The sequence below is a fragment of the Heloderma suspectum genome, chromosome 17, assembly GCF_057233095.1.
Source record: "Heloderma suspectum isolate Gila_16-S chromosome 17, 16-S_ref, whole genome shotgun sequence".
NCBI classification, from domain to species: Eukaryota; Metazoa; Chordata; class Lepidosauria; order Squamata; family Helodermatidae; genus Heloderma; species Heloderma suspectum.
Genome location: NC_139474.1, coordinates 22,740,056 through 22,763,898, shown reverse-complemented (window position 1 = coordinate 22,763,898; position 23,843 = coordinate 22,740,056). Strand labels below are relative to the sequence as shown.

The 23,843-nt window shown below is 63.9% G+C and overlaps 4 protein-coding genes across 10 annotated transcripts in view; 2 read left to right on the top strand and 2 right to left on the bottom strand.

Annotated features, from left to right (window-relative positions):
• Positions 1-468: 468 nt before the first annotated feature.
• ISG20L2 (interferon stimulated exonuclease gene 20 like 2) lies at positions 469-8,592 on the bottom strand. Of its 3 annotated transcripts, none has more exons than XM_084823745.1 (4): positions 8,502-8,592; positions 6,150-6,986; positions 5,031-5,231; positions 469-3,905 (listed from the first exon to the last, which is right to left on the bottom strand). In XM_084823745.1, the coding sequence occupies exons 2-4, from the start codon at positions 6,885-6,887 to the stop codon at positions 3,792-3,794; spliced, it is 1,053 nt and encodes a 350-aa protein (XP_084679871.1). In that variant the 5' UTR covers positions 6,888-6,986; positions 8,502-8,592; the 3' UTR covers positions 469-3,791. The 3 variants fall into 3 exon arrangements, with proteins under 3 accessions (XP_084679871.1, XP_084679873.1, XP_084679872.1); XM_084823747.1 differs by having other exon boundaries at positions 7,783-8,503; XM_084823746.1 differs by lacking the exon at positions 8,502-8,592 and adding an exon at positions 8,177-8,494.
• On the top strand, positions 8,563-17,103 carry METTL25B (methyltransferase like 25B). Of its 2 annotated transcripts, XM_084823736.1 has the most exons (9): positions 8,605-8,903; positions 9,343-9,464; positions 9,849-10,065; positions 10,966-11,028; positions 11,241-11,384; positions 11,798-12,591; positions 12,969-13,153; positions 13,824-14,422; positions 16,538-17,103. In XM_084823736.1, exons 1-8 carry the CDS (start codon positions 8,808-8,810, stop codon positions 13,958-13,960), a joined length of 1,758 nt encoding a protein of 585 aa, XP_084679862.1. In that variant the 5' UTR covers positions 8,605-8,807; the 3' UTR covers positions 13,961-14,422; positions 16,538-17,103. The 2 variants fall into 2 exon arrangements, with proteins under 2 accessions (XP_084679863.1, XP_084679862.1); XM_084823737.1 differs by lacking the exons at positions 13,824-14,422; positions 16,538-17,103 and having other exon boundaries at positions 8,563-8,903; positions 12,969-13,452.
• On the bottom strand, positions 14,305-23,066 carry MRPL24 (mitochondrial ribosomal protein L24). Of its 4 annotated transcripts, XM_084823742.1 has the most exons (10): positions 21,956-23,066; positions 21,465-21,488; positions 21,165-21,238; positions 20,289-20,348; positions 20,023-20,208; positions 17,676-17,863; positions 16,448-16,546; positions 15,692-15,795; positions 14,851-14,981; positions 14,305-14,569 (listed from the first exon to the last, which is right to left on the bottom strand). In XM_084823742.1, exons 1-10 carry the CDS (start codon positions 21,994-21,996, stop codon positions 14,433-14,435), a joined length of 1,044 nt encoding a protein of 347 aa, XP_084679868.1. In that variant the 5' UTR covers positions 21,997-23,066; the 3' UTR covers positions 14,305-14,432. The 4 variants fall into 4 exon arrangements, 2 of the variants coding, with proteins under 2 accessions (XP_084679868.1, XP_084679870.1); XM_084823744.1 differs by lacking the exon at positions 21,465-21,488 and having other exon boundaries at positions 21,956-22,671; XR_014786246.1 differs by lacking the exons at positions 20,023-20,208; positions 20,289-20,348; positions 21,165-21,238; positions 21,465-21,488; positions 21,956-23,066 and adding an exon at positions 15,188-15,390 and having other exon boundaries at positions 15,692-16,546; positions 17,676-17,884.
• LOC146334739 (ETS translocation variant 3-like) overlaps positions 22,619-23,843 on the top strand; it is a 19,830-nt gene continuing 18,605 nt past the window's right edge. The window contains exon 1 of the mRNA XM_084823738.1: positions 22,619-23,207. Within this exon, the coding sequence (XP_084679864.1) occupies positions 23,158-23,207 (50 nt within the window). The 5' untranslated portion in view covers positions 22,619-23,157. The remainder of the gene's footprint in view (positions 23,208-23,843) is intronic.

Sequence of the window (23,843 nt, the reverse complement as noted above, 5' to 3'; positions counted from 1 at the left end):
TCGCACGGAGGCCCAACGCCACTGTGGCAACGCGGGCTTCTCCTTTGCCTCGCTTTCACTGTGTTGCGTTCTGTTACTGTATTTGCTGTCCTGGGAACTCTTAGGAGCTGGAGGTGCAGAATACACACCAATTTCCTTGCAATCCGCAAAGAAGCATGTCGCTGGCACCCGGAGGACACCAGCATGGGGGCCAGGAGAGCGTCCCGCAGGCACCCCAGCTGCCCCCCCCCCCCGGCCTCCGAAGGCAGGGCCAGCTGCAGGGTGGCCGTCAGGCTCAAGCAGGCCGCAGCGGGGGAGAGGGGCCCTTTGGGTTGTGGTGCTGGGGGGAGCGGTCAGGCCAGCTGCTCACGGGGGGAGAATCACATCTTCTGTGGGGTCTCTTGCCTCAGCAAAAGCATCTCTTTGGATCCTGGCCACTGCCTTGCCCAGTGAGGTAAGCAGAGAAAAGAAATGCACCAGAGGCAGCCGATAAGTGAGATATTTTACTTTTTTAAAAAACAAACAATCCCCCGGACAGACGAGAGACAAAGCCGCTCATGGATACCAGTATTGTGACACACACAGGATAAGGCCAAGGCTTGTGGGAAGACCCACAGAACCTCCAGCGCCGGGTAAGAAATCTGTTTCCTGTGTGGCTGCAAATGTGGTTCTTATTACACTGCAGATTCAAGCTCTGGTTGCTTGTTTAAAAACAATGTCCGGTAGGGTTTGAGCATTTTTGCAAGGAGCCCATGCACCTGGGCTCATGGCCCTCCTTCGCCATCCCTCTGCTTCTCCACGAGGCGTCATTAAAATGGCAAAAACTGGAACTACAGAAAAGGAGGGACCGGAGGAGTCTGCCAGACCCCTCGCGGCTGGGGCCAGCGCTGCTCCAAGGCGCAATGCCAGAAAGTGAGGAACGGGCTGGGCGGGGGAGAGAGGAGCTGGCAAAGCTCCCCGTGAGATATTCCCTTGCAGAGCCACGGAACAAACGGTGTTAATGACACATCAGGGATGTTCACAGCTTGGCCTGCTCTCTTTGTGAGAACCTTGAGCTCCAGCTGCTATTTCAAACCTCCCTTTTTGCTCCCTGCTCTACCGAAGGGGCGCTCCCCTGCCCCACTTCCGCCTTATTTGCCAGCTGGCTAAGGCTCTCCTTCAGGCCAGGACCGCCACCGCCAACACGAGTGCCATTTGGAATTATCGCCTGGATTAAACACCCAAGGACGCAGAGTAAGGGGAGCCCCCAGGGTGCAGGAGACAAAAACGCGAGGGCGACGCCTTCTAGCTTCCTGACAGTCTGGCTGAATCAGCCCGCGGAAACCGCGCCAGAGGGAAAGAGGCAGCCGCGGGACTCACTTGTGCGTGCAAAGGCACTTAGAGAGCCATGGGGACTCACTGGGACAGGAGGAGTTGCAGTATTTGCACTATTATAATTTTTTTAATGGTGGCAACAGTGTGCTCCCAAAATGCTTCATCGATCTGCCTAATCTGGTCTGATCGTACGCTTGGGAGGGGGCAGAGTGCTATTCTTAAGGACAGAGAGGACGCCAACCACCGCTGGGGGCTGCGAGCTGGGCATCTCCGTCTCTCCAGGCCTCCCAGCTGTAGCAGAAGGCTACCACCCACTGGCCGGCCGGCCTCCCCGCCACAGCTCCTTCCCAGATGCCCCCACACTCTGCAATGCTCACCTCCCGCCCTTGCCCCACTCCTAGTCTGGAGCATCTCTCCTGCCCCACCCTCTGCTCTCGGGCCTCCGAGTCAAGAGAGGCATGGAGGCGGCTGGGGGCGGGGGAGCCCTCCTTGGGCGTGCCACATGCCCAGTCTCTTTGCTCAAGGCTTCCTAAGGCAACGCGGCGCCCCGCTCCTGTGCGGAGAGAAGGCTTTCAGGGATCAGACACGCTCCTGGAGGAGCAGACTGCCAATGGCTACTAGTCACAAGGGCCCCATGCCCCCCGGCGTCCGAGGCAGCCTGCCTTGGCACCCGGCTGCAGGAGCATGGGCGGGAGGCTGCCGTGGCGCTGGTGGGCCTCCCGCTGGGTCGCCCGGCTGGCTGCTCAGGAAGCAGAAGGCTGAAGTGGAAGCCGCCTGGGCCAGATCTGGCGGGGTTCTTTGGATGCTCACATGGGGAGCTCAGCCCACGAGTTCCGAACGCCCACACCTGCCCAAGACGCTGCTGGCCTGCAGCAGCCCCACCCAGGGAGTCTACCTGGCCACGCTGTCAGCCACGGCGGGTGTCCCGAGAGGCCCCCACCCCTTCCCCAGTGCTTCCGCAGGCCCAGCCTCAAACGACTGCAGTGCTGGCGAGGGGGATGTGTGGGGGCCCCAAGAGGGATGCGCAGCAGCCTCCCTCACAAGCCGCCTCCTCCTGGGCGTCCACATGTTCCTCCTCATGGCAAGCAGGGCGCCAGCCCCAGGCCAGGCGCCAGCCTTCCTCCCAACCATGCCTCTGTAGAGGACAGCCGGCCGGGAATGTTCAGGATCTGGGGCAATCTCCAGCCCAGCAACAGAGTGGGAACCCGCTCAGCCTCTGCACCGCTGGAGTGGCCAGAGGATCAAACAGCAAGCTCCCCACCTCCCCTTTCCGGGGGGGGGCGGGCTCCTGGGCCACAGTGAAGTTCCAAGGCCACGACAGGGAGGGGCAGGGTCCTGGAGACACCATTTTAGGACAAGACCTGCAGGCTGCTCCCCGCCCACCCCATGTCTCTGCCACAGAGTTCGCAATGGGCGTCCCGCAGGGCAGAGGAGGCCGCCAGCACCAGTCACACCCACCGCACCCGCCTGATCTGCGAGGGGCCCCCTGCAGGGAGCGCAGCTCCCTTCCCCCTTCTGCGCCAGGCTTCGCCCTGTTCCTGGTTGCTGCCCCTCCTGTGCAGCCTGGAGGGGCCGGCTTGCCAGGGAGGCTGCAGGGAGGCTCCCTGCAGGCCCACAGAGGCCCACGGTGGCCCTACTGCCAGAGGCCCCCAGCCCTCTGACCCCGCCCCCCAGGCAAGGGCAGCAGCCTCCCAAGCCAGCGAGGAGAGGGCCAGTGGGGACACGAAGCAGCAAAGAAGGCCCCGCGACCTCAGCCACGCTCCTGCTTGGACGGAGCCTGGCCCAGGGCCTGGCCTGAGGAACTGCGCAGCCCCCGTGCCCGGCCCCAGTGCTGATCTGGCAGGCATGAGAGGCCCAGTAAGTAATGCTCCCTGGAGAAGCCTGGCCTCCAGCCGCTCAGCGGGGCGGAAGACCCCTGCAGCCCATGGCCCCTTGAGCCAAAGAGCCCCCCTGCCCACCCACAGTGCCATCACGAGGGCCACGGGAGAGAGGGGGCAGGAGCCTGGGGTCCCCTGGCCATGGCAGAGGCCAGGCAGCAGGAGGAAGGAACCGGGTAAGGGAAGCAACAGCCATTTGGCTGAGGCAAAGGCAGAGTCCTCGGGCCACTTTGTTCTGGTCCCCCTGCCCCGTCCTGTGCCCCGCTCCCCCCACCTGAGAGAGGGCAGCTGATCCCAGAGCAGGATAGCAGAGGCTTCTGGGTGGGTGAGAGCATCATTGCCACCCCCCTGCCCCCCGGGCAGTGAAGCTTCCAGTCCGTCCTCCCTCAGCCCGGCCTTACACCAAGAGGGAAAGGGCAGCTCACCGCGAGACCCCCAGGAACACATCAGCACCAGCCTCCTCTGGAAACGATGTAATGGACTCCCCAAGGACCCCCCAGTTCCTTTACACACTCCTTCCTTCCCGTGCGCCTGCTGTCCAAAGCGCTGCAGGGGTGCTGGGGACCCTCGCTCCCACGGCCAGCTCACTCTGGGCCAAAGTCCATCCGGCACCCAGCATGGTCAGTCCTGGGTGGGGGAGGCAGCCAGGAGCCCCTCCCACTCGGCCTCGATCACCTTGTACAGCTCCATGGTGGCCCGGGCGTCTTCGACCGAGGAGTGGCCATGCTGGCCCACCTGCAGAGAGTGGGGAGACAGGCTAGGGTGGGATGCACCGGCTGTGCACAGAGCTCTCCTCGCCCCAGCCCCATGCCAAGGGGCGGCGGCCGCCGCAGGCACCTGGGGGGGGGCCGCCGCAGGCACCCGGGGGGACCTCCACACTCCCAGGGCAGGATGCAAAACCCTGCTGGACTGGCCAGCCCCACCTCTTCCAAGGCCTCCTTGCCCGGGGAAGCGCTGCCCCATGCCCAGCCCTCCCCAGGCCCATGATGCACGCCCCAGCCCAGGTGGGCCCCCAGCTGGCAGAAGGCAGCTCAACGGCACCCCTGGACGCCCTCGTGGCCTCCTTGCGAGGAGGCGCCGCTGCTCTCCCTGATGGGCGGGGGGACGGGGACGGGGGGCCTGGAAGATAGGGGGCGGGAGCCGGTCTCAACTCTCTGCCGCTCCAGACAGGGAAGCTGTGGCACGGTGTGGACTGCAGCCGACCCGGAGGGCCAGGGAAGGGGCTGGAAAGAAGCCAGGGCACTGCCGGGCTCTGCCCAGATCCACAGAGGGGGCCCTTCCAACGGCGGCCCTGCAAGGGTGGGCCATCTTCTCACTCCCAAGGGCCGCATGGGGCCCAGCAGCGGGCTGGGCTGGGCTGGGCCCCAGCAGGGGGCTGCCCCCGCCTGCCCCTAGCAGGACAGGGCACCCCCGATAATCAGGTGGCTGCAGCCGCCCTCCTTCCAGGAAAAGTGAAAGCATTCTGGACTTCACAATTCAGAAAAATAAGAAAACGGCAGTCAAGGCAAAAAGGCGTGATAAAACCTAAGCCACTTTTTATAACATTATGCCTGGTTGATGCATAAGCAGCAGAGCGAGCGAGCCGTGCCTCCCACTCTTGTGACCCTCAGAAGAGGGCAAGGGCAGCCAAGCACGGCCAGACGCCGCCCACTCCTTCGCGCAGCATGAAGTCAACACGGGGGCGGCTTCAGCAGCCTTCGCAGGGGGCGAGTTGTGTTCCCAGAGGAGGGCGGGGGGCGGCCCTCCCGCCCTGCTCGCTGGTGCCGCCTGGAGGCCTCTGGCCAGCTGCTGGGGAACAGCATGCCAGCGCGAGGCCCCTTGGCCAGAGCCCCAGCAGAGACGCCGCGCCCACCGCATTACCTGGATGTCCCTGTGGAGGAGCTGCTTGGTGAGGCGTTTCAGGGAGGCTGACTCGCTCTCGGGGAAGCCGGCCCTGCGGTTGAGCAGAGGGATCTTGGAAGTATCTCTGGTCAAGGCCTTGGGGTGGAAGTACTTGAGGGCCTTGAAGTCATTGTGGATGGCATGGCCAACGACTATCTTCCCACAGAGGAGCTTAAGGATCTAAAAGGCGGGGGGGGGGGGCAGAGACAGGGATCCTCAGCCAAGACCAAAAAGCTCAAGGGAATGTGGGCGGGGGGAGCTAGGAGAGAGAGAAGCCCAGCTTCACCCCAGTGGCCAGCCAAACCCACACACCCCTCCAGGAACATCCACAGAACGCCTCTCTCAAAGGCAGGCACGAGAAGGTCACAGGCGGCCTCCTGCCCATGGGGCTTATTCACGCCACAGCTGAGGTTTTGCTCAGAGCAACACACACACACCCCCCGCCCTTGCAGCACAAGAGGCCTGCGCAGGACTCTGTGCCTGGCAGGCTGCTTGGAAGGCAGGCCTGGCTCTCTGCGCGCCTCCCTCGCCCCCTGCAGCACCGCGCCAAGAGAGAGGCAACTGGGCCATTGCACAAGAGGAAGCCACGAGGCCCCTGCGGCCCATTGGAAAGCAGGGAAGGGGGTCGTCCCAGGCGCAGAGTTCCTACCAAGGAAGCCAGAGGCAGGCAGGCAACGTCGGCAGGGGAGGGGCAGCGTCGAGCAAAGACGCTCCAGAAACGTACCCGCCTTCGTTCTGTGTGTGCAGGAGAGGAGCGGTCTCTCGCTTCCATCCGGGGGGAGGGAGAGAATTGTGTCCCAGTATCAAATGTGTGGGGGGAACATCTCTGTAAAGGCCTCCCAGAGTTGCAGGCAGCAAAGGAGACCTACTGACCCCGCAAACATCCCTGCAGCCTCCAGCAGGGACAAGCCCACATGCAGAGTAGTCACCACTGCGTCAAGAGGATTTATCAGGAGCACGGCGCACGCTGTGGAATCGGGAGCCATTAGAGTGACGCCTGCCACTCTGGAAGGCCTCTGCTCATACCTTGCCTTCCAACCAACCCAATGCGGGAGGGGGGGGGGCCTAGAAGCAGCGGCCACCCACAGGGCCCCTCACCTCTTTTTGGGCTGCCGTGAAAGGGACCGCGTTCTTCATATGATGCCTCCGGATGCCGCTCCACCGGGTCCGGTAATTGGTGATGGGGCTGAGGGGCCGGATATACTTGTCGTAGATCACGTCGCCGTAATAGCCGACCACGCTGCAGCGAGCCAGGTCGCTGCTCCGCCCGCCGGGCCCCGTGCCCACCATCTCACAGTCGATGGCCACCACCTTGCCAGGCTTGAGGGGTGCCGGGGTGGAGGGAACGCCGCCCTCGCAGTCACGCAGCAAGCTGACCCTGGGAACGTCCCCCCTGCTGCTGCAGTTTGCCTGGGCCCCATTATGCACCACCGAGCCACTCCCCGCTTTGCTCGACGCTGCTGGGGGGGCCCCGCCAGGGGGGCTGGCCTGAGAACACGGGCCTCGGCAGCAGCTAGAGTTCTCCTTGGGAAGCGCTTTGGGCCGGCGAGCTGAGCCATCCTCCCTCAGAGGAACACCGCCGGCCCGGCTGCCGGGAGCCACGTGCCTGCCCACCTTCTGCCTCTTCTTGCCCTCCTCCATCCCTGGGCGCCCGCAAGAGGCATCCCGCTTGGGCAGGGGAGGCTTTGCTGGCAGCTGCTTCTGCTTCAAGAAGCCCTTCCTCTCCAGGAAATGGCGGCGCTGGACAAAACGCTGGTGCTTCTTGTTGCCCTCAGAGCCCTTTCTGGCGCAGGGCTGAAGGCCTGCCATCTCCAGGTTTATCAAGAGATCCGACATGGTGCCCTCTGGCCACGACCCTTACCGCGAGGGACCAGTGGCAAGCAGGCTGCTCTCTAAGGGGACCAGGCAGGGGCGCACGGTCCTGGACATGTTAAACTGGAAAAAGAAGGGGGGGGAGGGTTAATTCCCATAATTTCTTGGAAGATCCTGCATTTCTCCAAGCAAACACAATGTTAAAAACACACAGTTTCCAAGGAAGCTCTTTCTCATGTTGAGTTCTCTTCCAGATACTCACTCCTGAGGTTACTAGGGATCAAACTACTCAAGGAAAAAGGGCAGCTGCTCAGTGGGGGAGCCCCCTGCTTCACATGCCAAAGGTCCCAGGATCAGCTCCTGGGATCCACCAGGAGGGTGGGAAAGGATCCCCACCCCAAACCCTAGAGCTCCGCCACCATCAGTGCCAATAATTCGGAGCTAGATTAACCAACAGTCTGGTGCAGGATAAGGTGCTTCCTGGGAGCCTGGCCTGCTAGAAGTTGAACATCGGCCCCTCCTCCCACAAGCGCAGCCAGTTCTGTCCCAATGAACAATTAAATTAGCCATTACAGGAAAAACACTTCTCCACTTCCACATTAAAATGGGGGAGGTTCCCAGCTCACTTTCAGTGTGCTGGAGGAGGGACGAACAGTAATGCTGAGAGTGCATTACTCCCCGCTAACAGGCAACCCATGCAACTTTGACTCCAGGTAAAATGAGGAAGAGGCGGCAGCAACACCTGATGCCCAGGGCACCTGATGCCTAGCTGCTCTCCCAGTTTTCCCAGCTAAGTTTTCTTAGTTTTCCCAGCTAAGAAATGAGTGCTGAAGATTAGTGCGCACTGGCCCCACCACAAGAGCAGGGATGACGCAATGTTCCATCCTCTCCCTCTTCCCGGTTCGTTCCACAGACTTACTCTAGAGACCCGGTCCCAGCCTCCCCCTGGATACAACTCGCAGGCCTGGCAAGATGGGATTGTGACACACGCTGAGCTCATGTCGTATGTCATCCTAGCGAGAAGCCTAGCGACCGCAGGGGGACATGAGCTGAAGGGCAGTCCCCAGCCAACCCCCTCCTGCACAACACCCCCCCAAGGATAAAAAGCAGCGGGGTAAGCCAGAACAAGCCAGGGTTAACCCCACGTGCTCCAGACCTTTTTATTTCTAATGGGCCTTCTGCGGGGAAATTCAGAATCAAGAAGAGACACTCAAACCCGGAAACTTCTGTATTCTGAACTCCCCCGGTGAAGGGCCGCGCCAAGTAAAACAGCCCGAACTGCGTTGGTCCAAAGCACGCTCGCCCTTGCTTACGGCGCTGCTCGGCCAACATCCCCGGGGCGGGCCAAGCGAGCCGATGCGGGCAGCCTCCATGCTGCGCTCCCGGGGCGGGGCGGGGCGCGATCCCGAGGAAGGCGCGTCCGAGCGGGGCGAAAGGCGGCGCGCGCCTGGGCCGGGCGGAGGCCGCCCCCCTCAGGCAGCCGCCTCGCGGTCCTCCGGCATCTCTGCCGCCTGCGCGGCCCCTCAGAGCCCGCCAGCCTCCCCCGCGCCCGGCGCATCCGCGCCCGGCGCAACAGCCCGCGCGGACGGCGCTCCACCTGCGCGGCTGCCGCGCGCCCCCGCCGCCGGCCCGCCTCACCTGCGGCCCCGCAGCGCAGGGAGCCGCCGCCGCGCCGCCGCCCCGGAAGCGGAAGCGGGCCCGCCGCGCGCAGAGCCGGCCGGAGCGCCCCGCGCGGGCTTCCGGCCCGGGGCGGAAGCGGCCGGCTCGCCCCGCGGAACGCCCCCGCTCGGTCCTCGGCGCGCGCCTCACCGCGGGCGCGCCCGGCCGCTCCCGAGGGGCTCCCGGCGGCAGCCGGCGCCGAGCCGCGGGGCCGGACTCCGCGCGGGGCCGCCGGCCGCGCCCGTGACGTCGCAGAGCGGCCCTCGCGCCCCCGCCCGCCCCGCCATGGCGGCGTCTCCCCTGGAGGAGCAGAAGCGCGCCGCGGCGGACATCGCCCGCGTCCTCTCCCTGTACCGCTTCATCGCGGACTCCTGCATCATAGTGAGCCGGGCTCCGCCGCCAGCCGTGCGGCCCGGGGCCGGGGCCAGTAGCGGGGCCGCCGACTCGGACGGGCTTGCGCGGGGCTGGACCTGCGGGAGGCGGCCACGGGCAGCTAGTCCGGATGGCCGTATCGCTCTGTGTTCCTCCCGGCATCAGAGCCCGCGCCCCCCTGCCGGACAGCGGCTGGGGAACGCGCTCCTGGACCCGTGGCCTGTTTGTGGGCTTCCCCAGACAGCTGGCTGGCCAGCCTGGGAACAGAATGCTGGCCGAGATGCACCTTGGCCTGCTCCAGCTTCGGGGGTCTTCTGTCCTTCCAAGCGCCTGCCCCCTGATCACAGTGGGGGGGGGGGTATGGACGGTCTGCTTTCTGTACAGGGGCCCGGATCTCCCCACCCCCAACTAACTCCATTACCTCCTTGTCACCCTTCCTCCCTGCTAGGAGTTTTTCACAGATAATCTGTGGGGTAGCCTTCCCCTTTCCTGGCAAACAGCCTTAGCTGACCTCTCATCCCCAGAGCTGGCTATCCTCTTGCTGGAGAACGGAGGCGCCACAGAAGTCAGGTAGGGCGACACTGGCTTCTTGGAGCTGGGCCTTTGCAAGGGCGCAGCCTCCTCCTTCACGCTGCCCCCCCCCCCGGAAAAACATCTCTTTGAAAGGCAGTGCTGATGGCAAAGCCCCCAGCGAGGGCTCGTCCCCTGCCACCCTGTGGCACCGGCTGGGCTGGCTCTCAAGAGCCCCTGACCTGGCCACACGCAGCTTCCATAGCTGGGTGGTCTACAGCAGCCTTCCCAACCCGGTGTCCTCCAGGTGCTTCAGACCACAGCTGCAGGATCCCTGCTGCTAGTCGATGTCCAGAACACCTGGCCTGCTCCACCCGGCTGCTCCTGCAACAACCCTGCGCTGTCCCTGTAACTCTCAATCTCCCCCCCCCCAATCTTGTTCAGTTACAGCTCCGTCTGGCCGCTCTCCCTCCTGGCCTTCAAAGCCACCGCTCACTCCTTGGCCTTCCCTAGAAGACCCAGCGGTGGCCAGGCAGGGCCCTCAAGTGGCAGGAGGCCCGAGGAGTTCCAGGCGAACCCGTGGCAGAGCTCCAAACTGCACCCTGTCTTCCGGAAGCACGTGAAGCCCAAGAAGCAGCACGAAATCCAAAAGCTTGGGCAGGTGTGGCTCCCCTTGGGCAAGGGAGATGGGCTGGGGGGCTCAAGCCAGCTGAGACAAGCCATGGGAGGTAGAGGGAAGGCAGAAGCGACCCCACCACTCCTTCCTGGGTCACTAGCTGATTTTATGCGGAGTGGGGTGGGGGAATCATGGTGGAGGCGGACAAAACTACACCTAGTGTAGAGAAAGTGGGGAGACCCTCTTCTTCCTCTCTTACAATAGTAGACCTCAATGGGGTCCCCCCATCAGGCAGATCGGTGGGAGATTCAGGACAGATCAAAGGAAGGTCTCCCTCACACAGCGCAGACTTGAGCTGTGATTCACGTCTACAAGATGAAACAAGAGGCGCCAACTAGGCCAGCTTTAAAAGGGGATTGGACAGATTCATGGAGAAGTCTTATCGACGGCTACTAGTCCAGATGGCTATGTGCCACCTCCAGGATCAGAGGCAGTCTGCCTCTCTACCCCAGTTGCTGGGGAACCTGGGTAGGAGGGTGCTGTTGCCCTCGTGTCCTGCCTGTGGGCTTGCCCGTTGGGCAGCTGGTTGGCCCCATGTGGCTGCATGCTGGGCAAGATGGGCCTTGGTATGACCCCACCTCAGGGCTCTCCCTCCATTCCTCGCCCCAAGGCAGCGCTCAGAGCCCTTGCAGCAAAGGCCGCTGGCCCAGCCCTCCACCCCTCCCAGGGTTCTCCTCCTGCCTGGCCACCAGACTCAACCACCCCCGCCAAGCTCTTATTGTGGCCTTTCCCACACTGACGAAGGCTTGCCAAGCACTTCCTCGGTGCTCCTCCTCTCCTGGGGTGGGCTGGCCGAGGGAAGCCGCCAGCCTCTCTAGCTGCCAGCCCCCTCCGCTCCAGGCCGATGAGCTCCACTGGTCTTGCCTGACTTTGCATTTTCTACAGGTGGTGAAGGCGCTGAGTGACATTACTGGGTGCAGCCATGTCATTGACGTGGGGTCTGGCCAGGTGAGCCTGCAGGGTCCAGACACTGTGATGTGTGGCTGTAGCAGTGTTCTGTGGGCGCCCCCCCCCCCCATGGGGCCCTTGGGAAGGGACCGTGTCCACCCGATGTTCTCAGATGCGGAATGTCCCTGGCAGAGGCCCTCGTAGGAGGCTGCCTCCTGAGAAAGCCAGGCAGGCGAGAGCCCCCTCAGCCTCCCAGCTCTCTCCCCGCACAGGGTCACCTCTCTCGCTTCCTGGCCTTCGGCCTCCATTTGTCAGTCACTGCCGTCGAGGGAGACCCCCGCCTGGTCAGAGAGGCTGCCAGGTTCGACCAAGAACTGGTTCAGGTCCTGAAGAAAGAGCAAGCCAAGCACCCCCTGGTGAGATGACAGCATGCCCCCCCCCCCGGTGGGGGGACACGTTGGATGCTGGCGAGACTGAGAGCCAGCCGGGACAGGCAGGAGAGGGATGCCACAGAGCCTGGACGGGGGGCGGGGGGTCAGGTCAGAGGCAAGTTGATCAGAGCAGGAAAGGGTGGGTGGGAGAGAGGCTTTCCAGTTGGAGATCTCCCTTCACATGTTGTTAAAATATTGCAGGAATCCTGGGTTAGTGAGATCAGTAGCAATTGGCAGGCCCTTTCTCTGTCCTGAACAGCTTCCCTGCTTGTGAATCTGGCTGCAGTGTAATTTCTGCTTCCCCCCCGCCCGCCCAGGTTTGCTCCAGCCTAACGCTGCTGCTCAGCATCCTCTGCTCCACATAGCACTTGACCTCGCCTCCTTTTGCCTCCCTGTAGACCCCCCACGGCATCTCTCTCCAGGGGCCGAGCCACGTGGCAGGCTGGGTCGACCCTGCGGCCCCGTGGCAAGAGTTCTTGCACTTGCTGCAACGCGGGAGGAGCAAGGAGGGCGGTGGCGAGCCGGAGCCCCCTGGAGCAGCTGGAACCCCCCCTTCAAGGCCAGGTTTCCCTGGGGAGGACGAGGAGAGGGCCCTGCCTGGCCAACCCGCTGCGCCCTGTGAGGAAGGAAGAGTAATGGCTGGAGAGGAGGACGCTGGGGGAGAGGAGGCCCCGGCCTCCCTTGGGCACAGGCTGTTAGGAGGGGGGGGCAAGGGCTTGTTCTGGCCTCAGAACCCCCCTGTTGGGAGGCAGCGGGGGCAGCTGCTTCTCACGGGGCTGCATGCCTGTGGGGACCTGAGCGTGGCCCTCCTCCGGCACTTTGTGCGCTGCCCCCACGTGGTGGGCATCACTTCCGTGGCTTGCTGCTACATGAAACTGACCACAGCAGAGGCCCCCATGCCTTCCAACCTGGGCTCCCTCCCGCCGTGCCCGGCCTCCTGCCCTCGGGAGCATGGCTACCCCTTGAGCGCCTGGGTGTCTGGCCTGCCTGGCCACCGGCTCTCCTACAAGGCCCGGGAAGGGGCCTGCCACGCCCTTGAGGACTACGCCCTGCGGCTCCGGCGCGGGAGCGCCACCCTGAGAATGCACGGCTTCCGCGCAGTCCTGGAGATGGTGATACGAGCCGCCGACCCCACCAAGAAACGCCTTGGGGTGCAGGCCATCCGCAAGGCCCACAAGCTGACCTTTGCTGAGTGAGTGAGCGAGCGCCACCGCTGCACCCTGGCCCAGTGCCGCTGGCTGACCACGCTGGCGAGGGGGCGCAGTCCCCCCCAGCGAAGCCTTCCCCAGCCTGGGGCTCTCCAGAGGGGTTGGATTAGATGTCCCAGCACAGCTGCCTGCGGGAGGGCGGGAGTCCCAGTGTGTGGGCCCCTGTGCTGCACTCCCACAGGCACAATGGGCCGGGTCCCTCAGAAAGGGGCCTGGACAGCAAAGGAGCCCACCCATCCCAGTCTGGACACATCTGGCCCTCCAAGCCCAGTCCAAACCTGAGGCCCAGGGTGCCCTGGAGCCCAGCGTCGGCTCAAGGCCCAGCCGGTTCTGAGGCCCCCCGGCCTTCCCTCCCTGCCAGGTATGCCCGCCTGGGGCTGGGGCGCCTCGGGATGAGCCCAGACCTGCTCCTGGAGCCGGCGCGGCTGGCGGCCATGCTGGCCCAGCAGCAGCAGGTGGCAGCCTTCTTCAGCCTGGCCCTCCTGCTGGCTCCCCTGGCAGAGACCCTCATCCTGCTCGACCGGATGATCTACCTGCAGGAGCAAGGTGTGCCCCGGGCCGAGAGCGCGCCGTGTGGGGGGAGGAGCGCAGGGGCAGCCCCGTCCCTCACCTACTGGGGTCAGCCAGCCCTGTGGGGCTTTGGCACAGCTGCCCGCATCCGGATGGGTGTGGAGCGATGGCAACGGAAGAGCAGTGAGCCGCAGCCCAGGGCGGCCTCCCTCTGGGGTCTCCTCCCGCCTAAGAGGTAGCAGGCCCCCGATCACAGAGCCGTGAAGGCGGGCAGCTGTTAATGCAAGACCGAGGCCGTTACTCTACACGTGCTTGGAGGCACTCTTCTCGCTGCTTCACAGGCTCGGGGCCGTGCCTTGGCAAGAAGCTGCAGAGCAGATTCAGATGTGGTAGAGTCCTCCACTCCTGTGACTGTACTGAAAGCCGCGGGAGGGGGGAGTCTGAAACAAGCTTTTGACATGCGGGTCCCAACAACCAGCCCGTGGTGTACGTTCTGAGGTGGTACGGTCAGGGACTGCGCCCCATGTAAGCCCCGCATGTTTGGACTGTCTCTGGCTCTGTCCATGCAGGAGCTGCTTCTGAGTGCCTGGCGTTTTGTGGCTGCCGGCACCCCTGTAGGAGTTACTCCTCTGGTGCTGAGCCCTGCGCCAGGCTCTTCAGGGGCGGAACCCGGGGCCACCCACTCCCACCTGCTTCCTCCCGACAGGGTTCCAGTGCCAGCTCATCCCAGTGTTCGACCCCGCCTTCTCCCCCAGGAATCTTGTGCTGGTGGCGGCAAAGACGGAGCTGAGCTTCGCACTCTTGGGCCTGGCCACGAGAAACGAAGGGGGGGAGCTTTCCTGACGCCAGGGGAGTGCTGAGGCTGCCTGGGCGCCTCCGCAGCGTTTGGACCCAGGGAGGGGGCCGGAGGACAGCGGCGCACAGGGGCAAGGCGGTGGGAATTCGGACAGTTGGACTCTGTGGAGCGGCCGTTGCAGACATAACTGCTCCTCGAAAGGCCAGGGAGGCCGGGGGCAAGTCTGACCCTTGGGATGAACACTGTGTGTGGGTCTTGCAAAATCCTCCATAAATAAGCCCCACCCCTGCCAGTCTGGCTGCACCCCCAGCTTGGAGAAAGCGGCTGGAAGATGGGGTAGGGGAGAAACGTCACAGTGAGAAAGGTCCACTAACCACACGTGCTCCAGAGGGAGACTTGGGAGACCCTTTATAAAGCAGTTGCTCCAGCAGGAGCCCAGCTGAGGGCCGACTACGGAGCCTCGGAAGGGCAGAGTCTTCCATCAGCCGGGCAGCCAGACACGTGGACAGGTGAGAGCCGTTAATACCAGTAGGACTTCCTGAAGCGACGAGTCTCTACGATTCCCTTCAGCTCCATGATTTCCTCTTGGAACGTCTTCAAGGAGGGGACGTAGGTCTTCTCCAGGGCATCCTCCACTGATGTGTCCTTGGGGCCATCTTGGTTGGCATGGGGAGGGAGGCGAGGCAAATGGGGCAGGGGGGAGAACGAATTTGGTAAGCCAGAAGACAGTGTTTATGGTATGGAGCAGATTTTGGAAGCTTTCCCCCCATCGCTCTATTTTTAAGGTTCTAGTCCTCATGGTAGTAGAGGAGAGCTTGAAAACAGGGCACAGTCCAGGTGAAGCAACAGGCCCTCCCCCGCTGTCCATGATGCCCTTTCCCTGTCAGCAGCACGGCATGTGCTCCCTCCTTCCCCCACCAAAGAAAGAGCCGCTCACCTATCCACTGTTCTGGAATAATGCCATCCTCCCTCTGTTCAACTGGCTTAGGGATGATCCTGCCAGTCCTGAGGGAGACGCGCACTCGCTCGCCTTCTTCTGTGTAGCGCCACTCCACCTCTGTGGGCTGCCTAGGATGACACAAAGCAGGCAGCTAAAGGGCCGCGGCGTTTGATGCAGCCCCGGGGAAAGCCAAGAGGAAAGTTTTCCCAAGGGCTGCGAGGTTTAGTTAATCAGTTACAAAATCTTTTTATTGATTCAAGAGGTGTCCCTAATAACTTGGCCACACACACCCAGGGGGCAACAACAAAGAGAAATCCCAGAGGACAGAACCTACTCGAGACCAACGCGAAATGGAAGAGATCCACTTGCAACCCCTTGTGCTCCAGAAGTGAAAGATGCCACAATTATTTTTACTGTCGTCGTTCAATGTCTTGGGCATCTTTAGCGGTGGTCCCCAACAGAGCACATCCTGCTAGGAACATGCGGGGGTCTGGGCCACTTGGGTTCATTCCACCTGTCTCCTGTACCTATTTGGTCCTAGGGAAGAAGGCAAGATGGCTTCAGAAGCAAATGGGGCCCGTTTCCAAATCCTTGAGCCAGTCGCCCGATGGGTGGCACCCTCTCCTGTGGAGCACGTGGGGGGGGGGGCTGCCACCCGCTGCCGTGGGGCAGGGGAACCTTGTCCCCAACCAAGCAGAGGGCACTCCTCTCTTCTGCCGGACCTGTGTCTGTCGCATGCAAGTGCAGGCGGATCAATCGTCCAGCTTGGAGCCCGCTCAGCCGGTGCACAATGCCCCGTCTCTGAGCCGCGATGCCTGAGGGCTGCCCGCTTCCTCACCTGTCGGTCGGGTCAATCAGGGCCACCTGCCCCACCAGCAGTGGGGCTTCGCTGGCTACGTAGGTCCCATGGTAGTTGCTGGTTTTACCCACATAGCGGTAATGCTGCGGGAGAGAAGAGCACGGCTGAGCTGGGCCCCGCCGCAGTTCTCGCGTGCCCCAGGCGCCGGAGGGGCTTCCACAGGAAGCAAGGCCGCCCCAGCCAGCAGAAGCACGCCCAGGCCAACACTGCCCCCAGCGCCCCTCTACAACCTGGTGCCTGCCAGAGGTGTCTGACTACAACCCCCATCAGCCCCAACACAACTGGAGGGCACCAGGTTGGGGAAGGCTGCGAGGGAACACCTGCCTCCAACTGGGGCAGATTCAGCGTCAAATCTCCACTGGGCCATAAAGCCGCCTGGGCAACCCTGGCCTTCCCTTTCAGCCATGCGCCTGCCTCAGGCCTGCTCCGGAGGAAGGGCTGAGTCAAAAAATGCCAGCAGCAACTTTGTGAGCCAGGGCTCCGAGCATTTGCAGATTGCAGAGAAGCTGGGCTCTCTGAGGGTGGGGGAGGCTTTTCGCCAGGGGCCTCCCAGGCCTCCTTACGCACCCCTGGAGCCCTTGCTGCCTCCCATGGCCGTGCCCCTGCTCCGGCTGGCCCCAGGGCGAGAGCTGCAACCGTGGGCGCCGTTCTGACCTGGCAGGACCATCCTCCCACGCTCCAAGCAGGATGCTCCACACCCACAGACCCAGGGCAGCGCTTCCCCCGCCCCCTTACCATGTTCAGGCCCTCCAGGACGACCCAGTTCCGCTCCCTGATGACCTGAGCCACCAGCCCTTGTTTGCCAGTGTCTTTCCTCCCTGTTAGGATCTGGACCTGGAAGAAGAGACGGACGTCGTGCTAGCGACCCAGCCGGAGGGGGGACGGCCCTCCTCGTGCTTGCCAGCCCTGGCTGGTTGGACAAGCCACGGTCCCACGTTCCCACCTGCTGCTGCAAGGAGGTGCTTTGCTAGCTGCCTCTCCTGCACTCAAGGGGGTGGGCACCAATGAATGCAAGCAGAACAAAACATTCAACAAGCTAGCAGAAGCCCTGGAGAAAACAGTGCCATAAACGCTACCAGGTAGCGGCGCCTAAGCAGGCCTTCTCAGTGCCGGATTCCACCCTTTGGAACGCTCTCCCAGATGTGGTTCAAGAGGCAGAAGCAGTGGCCAGTCTTAAGCGCCTCTTCGAAATGCACCGATTCACATGGGCTCTCCCTGACCTACGACAAACTCTGCTACTGCCCTGTCTTATTGTTATGGCGCCATAATGATTTTAATGTTTTATTGTCTTGTCTTTATACTGTTGTATTTTAATGTGGGCTGCTTAGGGCTTTTAATATATCGAATGGTATGAAAGTATTGTAAATAAAAGTAAATGAAACTAGTCAGCTGACCCAACAGAAGAGATGCACCACCCTGGGAAGCCAAGAGAGAGGGGGAATTGCAGCTCAGAGCTGGGTGGAGCACTCCTTCCACTGCTGCGGGGCGACTGCAGTGAAGGCTCTGCTCTTCACCCACAGCTGGCGCTTGTAGCAGGACCTGAGAAGAGCGTGTGGGGAAGAGTGTGCTCCCTGAGCCCCGTGGTCTTCCTAAGCAAGGCCCAGCGCCTTGAATGGAATGCGGGAGGCTACTGGCAGCCAGTGCCAACACGACGGGAGGCCTGGATGTGTGTGCGCAGTCTCGCGTCATTCATAACGCGGGGGGCGTTCGGCCTTGGCAAAGCCTGCAGGTTGTCTTCAAGGGCAGCCCCACGTACGGCACGAGGCAGCAGCCAAGGCTTGGGGGTTGCGAAAGCGGGGGTAACCGTTGCTCCCTGTCCAAGGAGGCGGAGGCCAGCCTTCCCCACCTGGTGCCCTCCAGCGGTGTGGGGCTGCACGGCCGACGGAAGGCGCCCAGTTGGGGCAGCTGAAGGGCCAAGCCAGCACTACGTGCGCGGCTGACAGGCTGGGGCAGAGGGGCCTACCGTGTCGCCCTGGAAGACCTTCCAGTCCTCTGCGCGGATGGGCTCCACAGTCACCTTCTTGCGCCGGACGCCGGGCAAGTTCCTCATCTTGTCGGCCACGGAGCCGGGCCGGTTCATGCCGTGGCGGTAGCCCCGGGGCAGCGCGGCCTTCTCTGCCGCGGCGAGCAGGGCGGACAGCCGCATGGCTCCTGCGAGGGGCGGCCGGGAGCGGGTGGGCTCACTGCCGGGGCGCGCCGCCGCGGCAAAGCCCCGCCCCCGGGGCACTCCGGAGCGCGGCGCTCCGCGACGGCCGGCCTCGGGGCGCCGCGGCGGCTCCGGCGCAGGAGGCCCGCCGCCGGGCCGTCTCCCGCACACGGCCGCCTGCCTCGCGGGTCCGCCCTGCCGCCGGCGCGCGTGGGGCGGCAAGGCCCGTCCTCCCCGGGCTCCGCGGCCGGCGATCGGCGTCCTGCTCCGCTCCGCGCCGCTCCCCGCCGCGCCGCGCCGCTCCTCCCGCCGCCGAACGCTGCGCTCGCGGCCGGGCGTGACGCGAGCTGCGCGCGCCGGGCGCGCGGGGCGCGCCGGGATGCGTAGTGCCGGGGCGCCCGGCCGCGCTCGCGGCGGCGCGGGCCGTGGCCCGGGCGTCCGCCTCGCCGCCGGGGCTCTTGCTCTCCCGCGCGGGGGCGGGGAATCGGCGGGGAGCGCCCGGGCTCCCGCGAGGGGCGGGCGGCCCGGCGCCCGCCGGACTACAGCGCCCGTCAGCTCAGCGCAGCCCGCACGGCCGTGGGCGGCGCTGGGCTCGGCCACGCGTCGGCCCGCGCGCTCCTCCTCGCCGGGCGGGGGGAGGCGCGGCGGGCGCGAGGCGAGGCGAGCGAGGCGGGCAGGCGGGGGGGGCGCGCTGGCCGCTCCTGCCGCGGCCCCCGCGCTCCGCCGGGCAGCTCCGGCCGCCTCCCGGCGGAGGACGCGCGCGCCTTGGCGGAGCGCGGCCCGACACGAGCGGCTCCCCCGCGCCTGGGAGCAGGCCGGGCCCGCCGAGGGGTGCTTCGCGCCGGCGCCGGGCCCGCGCCCGTCCTCCCGCCCCGCAGCGCGGCACTGCCGCTGCTTTCCCCGCCTGGCCGCAGCCCCAGCCCGCCGCTGCCTCCCGCCGGGGCGCGGCCAGTCAGCCCCTCAGCCCGACGCCCTCGCCTGCGGCGCTCCGCCCGTCCCGCGCCCCGCTTGCTCGCGGGCCCCGGCGTGCTCGCGCCGCGTTTCGCTGCAGCGCGCGGCGTCGCCCCGCCGTGCCTTGCTCCTCGCGAGCGAGCTCCCCGTCCCCGGCGCGACCGCCCCGGGCTGCTCCCGAGCGGAGCGCCGCGGGGCTTCGCTTCTCGGCCGGGCCGGGCCGGGCCGGGGGAGCGGGCGAGGAGCGGCGCGAAAGAAGAGAGCCGCCGCCCGGCCTGTCGCGGCCTCCGCCGCAGGCCTTTATTTGCTCCGGCGCTTTCTGCCCTGCGGCTAGCGGGCGCCCTCCGCCGGGGCCGGCGCGCCGGGCCCCTCTTCCGGGGCTCCCGCGGCGGGCCCCGCCCTCTCGTCGTCCGGGTCCAGCTCCTGGGGAGGGGCGCGGAGGCCCAGCTTGGCCTCCACGCGCCAGAGCCTGCTCTTGACGGCCTGCAGGCGCTCGCTCATGGCCTGCAGGGATTGCAGGCACTCCTGGCAGCTGCGGACGTCCTTCTGGCCTGCAACAGAAGCCAGAATTCCACGGCAAGCGGCACTGGGCAGCCAGCAGCCGGGCCGGGGCGCGGCCAAGCAGCCAGCCGCCTGGGCGCAGAGGCCGCCGCGCGGGGTCATGGAATCGTAGACTAGTGGGGCCGGGAGGGGCCTCCGAGGCCCTCGAGTCCACCCCCCGCTCAGTGCGGGAATCCGAGTCACAGCATCCCGGGCGGGCGGAGAGGCGGCCATCCAGCCTCGTCTTGAGGCCTCCCGCGGGGGAGAGCCCCCGCCTCCCTAGGGTCATTCTGCATAATTCAGTCAGTGCTCCTTCCTCTTCTGCTTTTTGCTGCTTTGTGTGATTTTATTCTGGGTTTGTTAAACATGGGGCTGGTGGAGGGCGCCAAAGGCCCCAGCCCCAAGCAAACCTTATCCCCCATCCCCCTCTCTAGCTTCTGACTGAGGCTGGAGCAGGCTCTGTCCAAACCGCTTCCAAGCAGGGGTTTGCAGCCTTCCTAAGGGCTAGGAGCTCACTTCCATTTTAAAGGTGGGACCAGAGGCTCTTGCAAAGGGGAACTCCCTCCCAAAGGTTCTGTTCTGTGCCTTTCCTGTGCTCCTGAGCAGCCCCTCCAACATGACTAAGGTGTTGTCTAACGGGGGGGGGGGGGGAACGGGACACTTTCATACTTACGCTCCCGGCGGTGGTAAGACTGAAACTCCCTCACAGCCTCCAGCTCTTGAACAAGGGCTGTGATCTCTGGGCCAGGGACCAGCGGGGCAAGAGCAGGGAGGGCTTGTGGTTTGGCTGCCGGAGGGACGGCCTTGGAGGTGAGCAGGGCAGGGGGCACAAGAGCTGCGGCCAGGCTTCCTGGACTACCTGCAAGAGGGGAGCAGAAGTTGGACTTGGGAAACAGTGTTTGGTCCAGGGCCTGGCATCGCCCTCCTCTTTCTAGTTACCACTCTCAGCAGCTGTATCTGGCTGGGACTCAGCTGGAGACTGCGGCTGTGGTGGACACCCTGGGAAAAAACAAAACAGCAGGGAAAGGGACACGTCAGGCACACGGGCAGGGCCCCCAGCTTCTGCAAGCAGCACAGTGCCCGGCTCATTCTCTGCCAGGCATCTGGAAGGAGCCGCCCTCTACCCAGCCAAACCCTGGCTCATTCCCGACTGGCAGCCGCTCCCTGGCTCTGAGCTCCCTGACCCCAGAGACCCCTTTTTGGCAGGAGATGCCCAGGACCGACCCGGGAGCTTTGGGGCATGCAAAGCAGGCTGTCTGGCCTGCTGTCTCTGCCCCCTGCCCAGAACCGCCTTCTTCTTTGAGCTGGGGGGGGGGGCTGGTGGTCAGAGGGGGCCACATGGGTTCATTTGCAGTTCGGCTCCTGCAACAAGCCCTCCAGCCAGATGGAGGCACGCAGGCCTGCCTGGAAGCCACACCCAGAGCTGCTGATGGGAGCTGGGGCAGGCAGCTATGGCTCTCTGAGCCGGAGGCAACATCAGGCCACTGGAGGAGCCCCGGCCTCTGAGACAGCGGGCCAAAGCCGCCTGCCTGCTGCCACAGCCCATCTTGTCCCTGGATGGGCGCTCGATGGGCCCGTGGGATGATGGCCACGGGCTCCTCTCCTGGGAGCGCTGGCTGCATCACAGGCAGCATGGAGGGGGCCGGTGAGTCCTTCCTCCACTGGACGGACATGGGATGCCAAGGGAGTGCTGCCTTCTGCCCATCATCCACACGCCCCCCGCCCTTGACCAAGCCAGACATTTCCCCAGAGAGCAAAAGCCTGGGAATGGGGTTTAGTAGCCCTGAAAATCACACACCCTGCACCCCCACTCACCTTCTCCTACAGCTGCCTCTGCCTCCCCACCCTCCTCCTTCTCTGGTCCTCCTTGCTCTCCATTTTCTGATCGGCTGGAAGTAAGAGCACAAACATTTGTGGAATCAAATTGCCAGTGGCCAAAGACAGCTGTCAGACCTGTGGCTGTGGGTCAACTGGGAACATCACAGGGAGACTGGCTCAGTGCTTCTGCCTTGTACTCACACCCACACCAGCCTCCAGCCTTATCTGTCCAGCCTGCCTTCCCTCACTGTGTCTAAGATGTTCCACAGTTGGGGTTCCAGAGGGCCAAATAGTCACCTTGTGCCCTTCTCATAGCTGGTTCTGGAAAAGGAAAAGGAGGAGGGTCAGAGAAGCACTTTGAAAGCATGTTCGCTCTCACATAGGCTCCATGCTGCAAATCTCAAAGGGGGCATTCTGTTCGGGACATGAGGGACACAGAACCTCACTGCCAGCCAACCAGGGAGCCAAGCATCTGGCTGTGAAGTGGAGCAAGTCACATACACACTCGCACTCCCCCCACACACATACAGCACATAATGTTTGCCTCGATGCTACAGATCCCGGTCAAAGGCAGCATGTGCCCAGCGAGGTGCAAAGGGAACTACTTGCACACTGGCTGCATGGTGGGACAGACGCAAGCTGCTGATGTGAGAGGCTGTCTGGCTGGGAGTGAGCACGGTCGCTCTGCCCCAGGAGGTGCTGCAAGGAAGGGACATTAACCGAAGCTGCACTCAGGCTGCAGGAGGCCTCTGACGGCCATGGCTCTTCTCTCCCCCGGACAGACTTACCTGCGACAATGGCGACGGGTGCAAGACAACCAGCCCCTCATTGTGCAACTCAAGAGCCTCGGCCTCTGCTCACGACTGGAAGAATCCTCGCCAGTCTCCAGGGAACCAAGAGTGCTGGATTCCACCACCAGCTGTGAGGTCACCGTGGCCAGTCAGCGGCTAGCCATACAAGCTCCAGTGGGGATCCACACACGAAAGCGGGGAGGATGCCGCTGGAAAGAGGAGTACCCCAGGGCAGCAGATCCACACCTATTTCTTCCCCCGATACGCACACACCCAGCTCCCCCTCATTCCCTCTCCCCCCTCCTCTGCTTTCTGGGGGGATTCCAACTCGGACCTCGCACTGAAGCCCCTGATCTGGCTCTGTCGTGGGTTGTGGGGAGCCCTAATCCTCGAGAGCTACTGTGCCAGGGTTGGCTGACCCGCTCAGGGTGGGGTGTTACAAGTCGCAGTGCAACTGGGACTGCTAAGAGCTGCGCTCAGTCACTTTCTAAAGAGTCGCACGGGAAAGCGAGAGTGATCTATTCTAACCCTGCCTTCGCCAGGGAGGGTCAATCCCTATTAACGCGGGAGACGGCCTAGCCTATCGCAGAGCGAGCACGGGAGATCTCAAGGGAGCTTCGTCCCCTTCCTTGCCCCCCCCCCCCGCGCGAGTTTCAGATCCGCCGGCGAAGCCCCCCTTCGCCTTCTGTCTGCTGGAGACCCGGAAGGAGGAGGAGGAGCCGGTTCGCGGCCGCTGCCCGGGAGCGGCGGGGCGCGCGCGCTCCTGCTGCCGAGAGCGGCTTGCGCGGCGCGCGCTCGCGGCGTTCCAGGAGCCGCTCGTGCAGGGCAGGCAAGGGCGCCCGAGCGCTTCAGGGCAGGCGTGCAGCGGGCCGGACGCGTCGCGCCTGGCCCGCGTGACGGAAGGCCTGCCGCTGCGGACGTTCCCCACGACGCTGCACCGGGCCCGGAGCGCTCCGCCGCTTCTCAGCACGTCGCGATCTGCGGCGCGCAAACGTGAAGACGGGGTGTCTCCTAGGCCCAGGGAAACGCTGCCCCTGGTCATCAAGCCCCGTGAAGCCTGGGCGCGCGGCAGCCGGCCACCGCGCCTGGGCTTGCCTCTTCCCCCCACAGGGAGGAGCTGGCGTTTCACAGCAGCCGCAGCGGGGAGGCGGGCGCGCTCACCGTCCCACAAACGCTGCTTGTGCAGCTCGGCCCCAAGTATGTTTGCGCGGACGCCGCTCCCACTGACTTCTATGGCACTTGCTCCCAAGTAAGCCAAGAGAACAGCAGAAGGGCCCTGCTGGATCAGAGCAGGAGTCCAGCATTCCGTTCACACGGGGGCCAACCAGCTGTCGACCGGGAACCCGCGCGCAGGGCGTGAGCGCAACAGCACCCTCCCGCCCATGTTCCCCAGCAACTGGTGCACATAGGCTCACCGCCTCTGGTACTGGGGGTAGCACACAGCCATCAGGACTAGTAGCCATGGAGAGCCTCTTCCTCCAGGAATTTGTCCACCCCCCTTCTAAAGCCATCCAAATTGGCGGCCATCGCTGCATCCTGGGGTAGTGATAGGCACCAAATTGGCCCCACAGGATTTCAGCCTTAAAACCTATTCTATCTAGGGTGAAACCCTATGCATGTTTAGATAGAAAAAACTCTTACACCTCCCAGCTTTCCCCAGCCAACCATGCTGGGAATGCAGGGAGTTGTAGGATATTTCTTTCTGTCTAAACATGCTTAGGATTGCAGTCTTAAAAGTATTTTTATCCTACTCCTCAGCCAAAACGACTCCCAGGAGTGGCATACAAATAATCAAGTCCCTGCCTGCAGGCTTACAGTCTAAAAAGACACAACACGAAAGGAAAAACGGATGGGGAGGGAAGAGGAAAAAATGAAGTAGTCTTTC

Coding starts and splice junctions, on each gene's coding strand:
- ISG20L2 (XM_084823745.1), bottom strand. CDS start 6,887: ATGTCGGATCTCTTGATAAACCTGGAGATGGCAGGCCTTCAGCCCTGC. Junction 5,232..6,149: donor TCACGGCAGCCCAAAAAGAG/GTGAGGGGCCCT, acceptor CCCGCCTTTTAG/ATCCTTAAGCTCCTCTGTGG. Junction 3,906..5,030: donor TCCTCCACAGGGACATCCAG/GTAATGCGGTGG, acceptor CACTCTCTGCAG/GTGGGCCAGCATGGCCACTC.
- MRPL24 (XM_084823742.1), bottom strand. CDS start 21,996: ATGAGGGGCTGGTTGTCTTGCACCCGTCGCCATTGTCGCAG. Junction 21,489..21,955: donor ACCCGTCGCCATTGTCGCAG/GTAAGTCTGTCC, acceptor TTCCTTTTCCAG/AACCAGCTATGAGAAGGGCA. Junction 20,209..20,288: donor AGATACAGCTGCTGAGAGTG/GTAACTAGAAAG, acceptor CCCCTCTTGCAG/GTAGTCCAGGAAGCCTGGCC.
- METTL25B (XM_084823737.1), top strand. CDS start 8,808: ATGGCGGCGTCTCCCCTGGAGGAGCAGAAGCGCGCCGCGGCGGACATC. Junction 9,465..9,848: donor GGAGGCGCCACAGAAGTCAG/GTAGGGCGACAC, acceptor AATCTTGTTCAG/TTACAGCTCCGTCTGGCCGC. Junction 10,066..10,965: donor AAATCCAAAAGCTTGGGCAG/GTGTGGCTCCCC, acceptor CATTTTCTACAG/GTGGTGAAGGCGCTGAGTGA.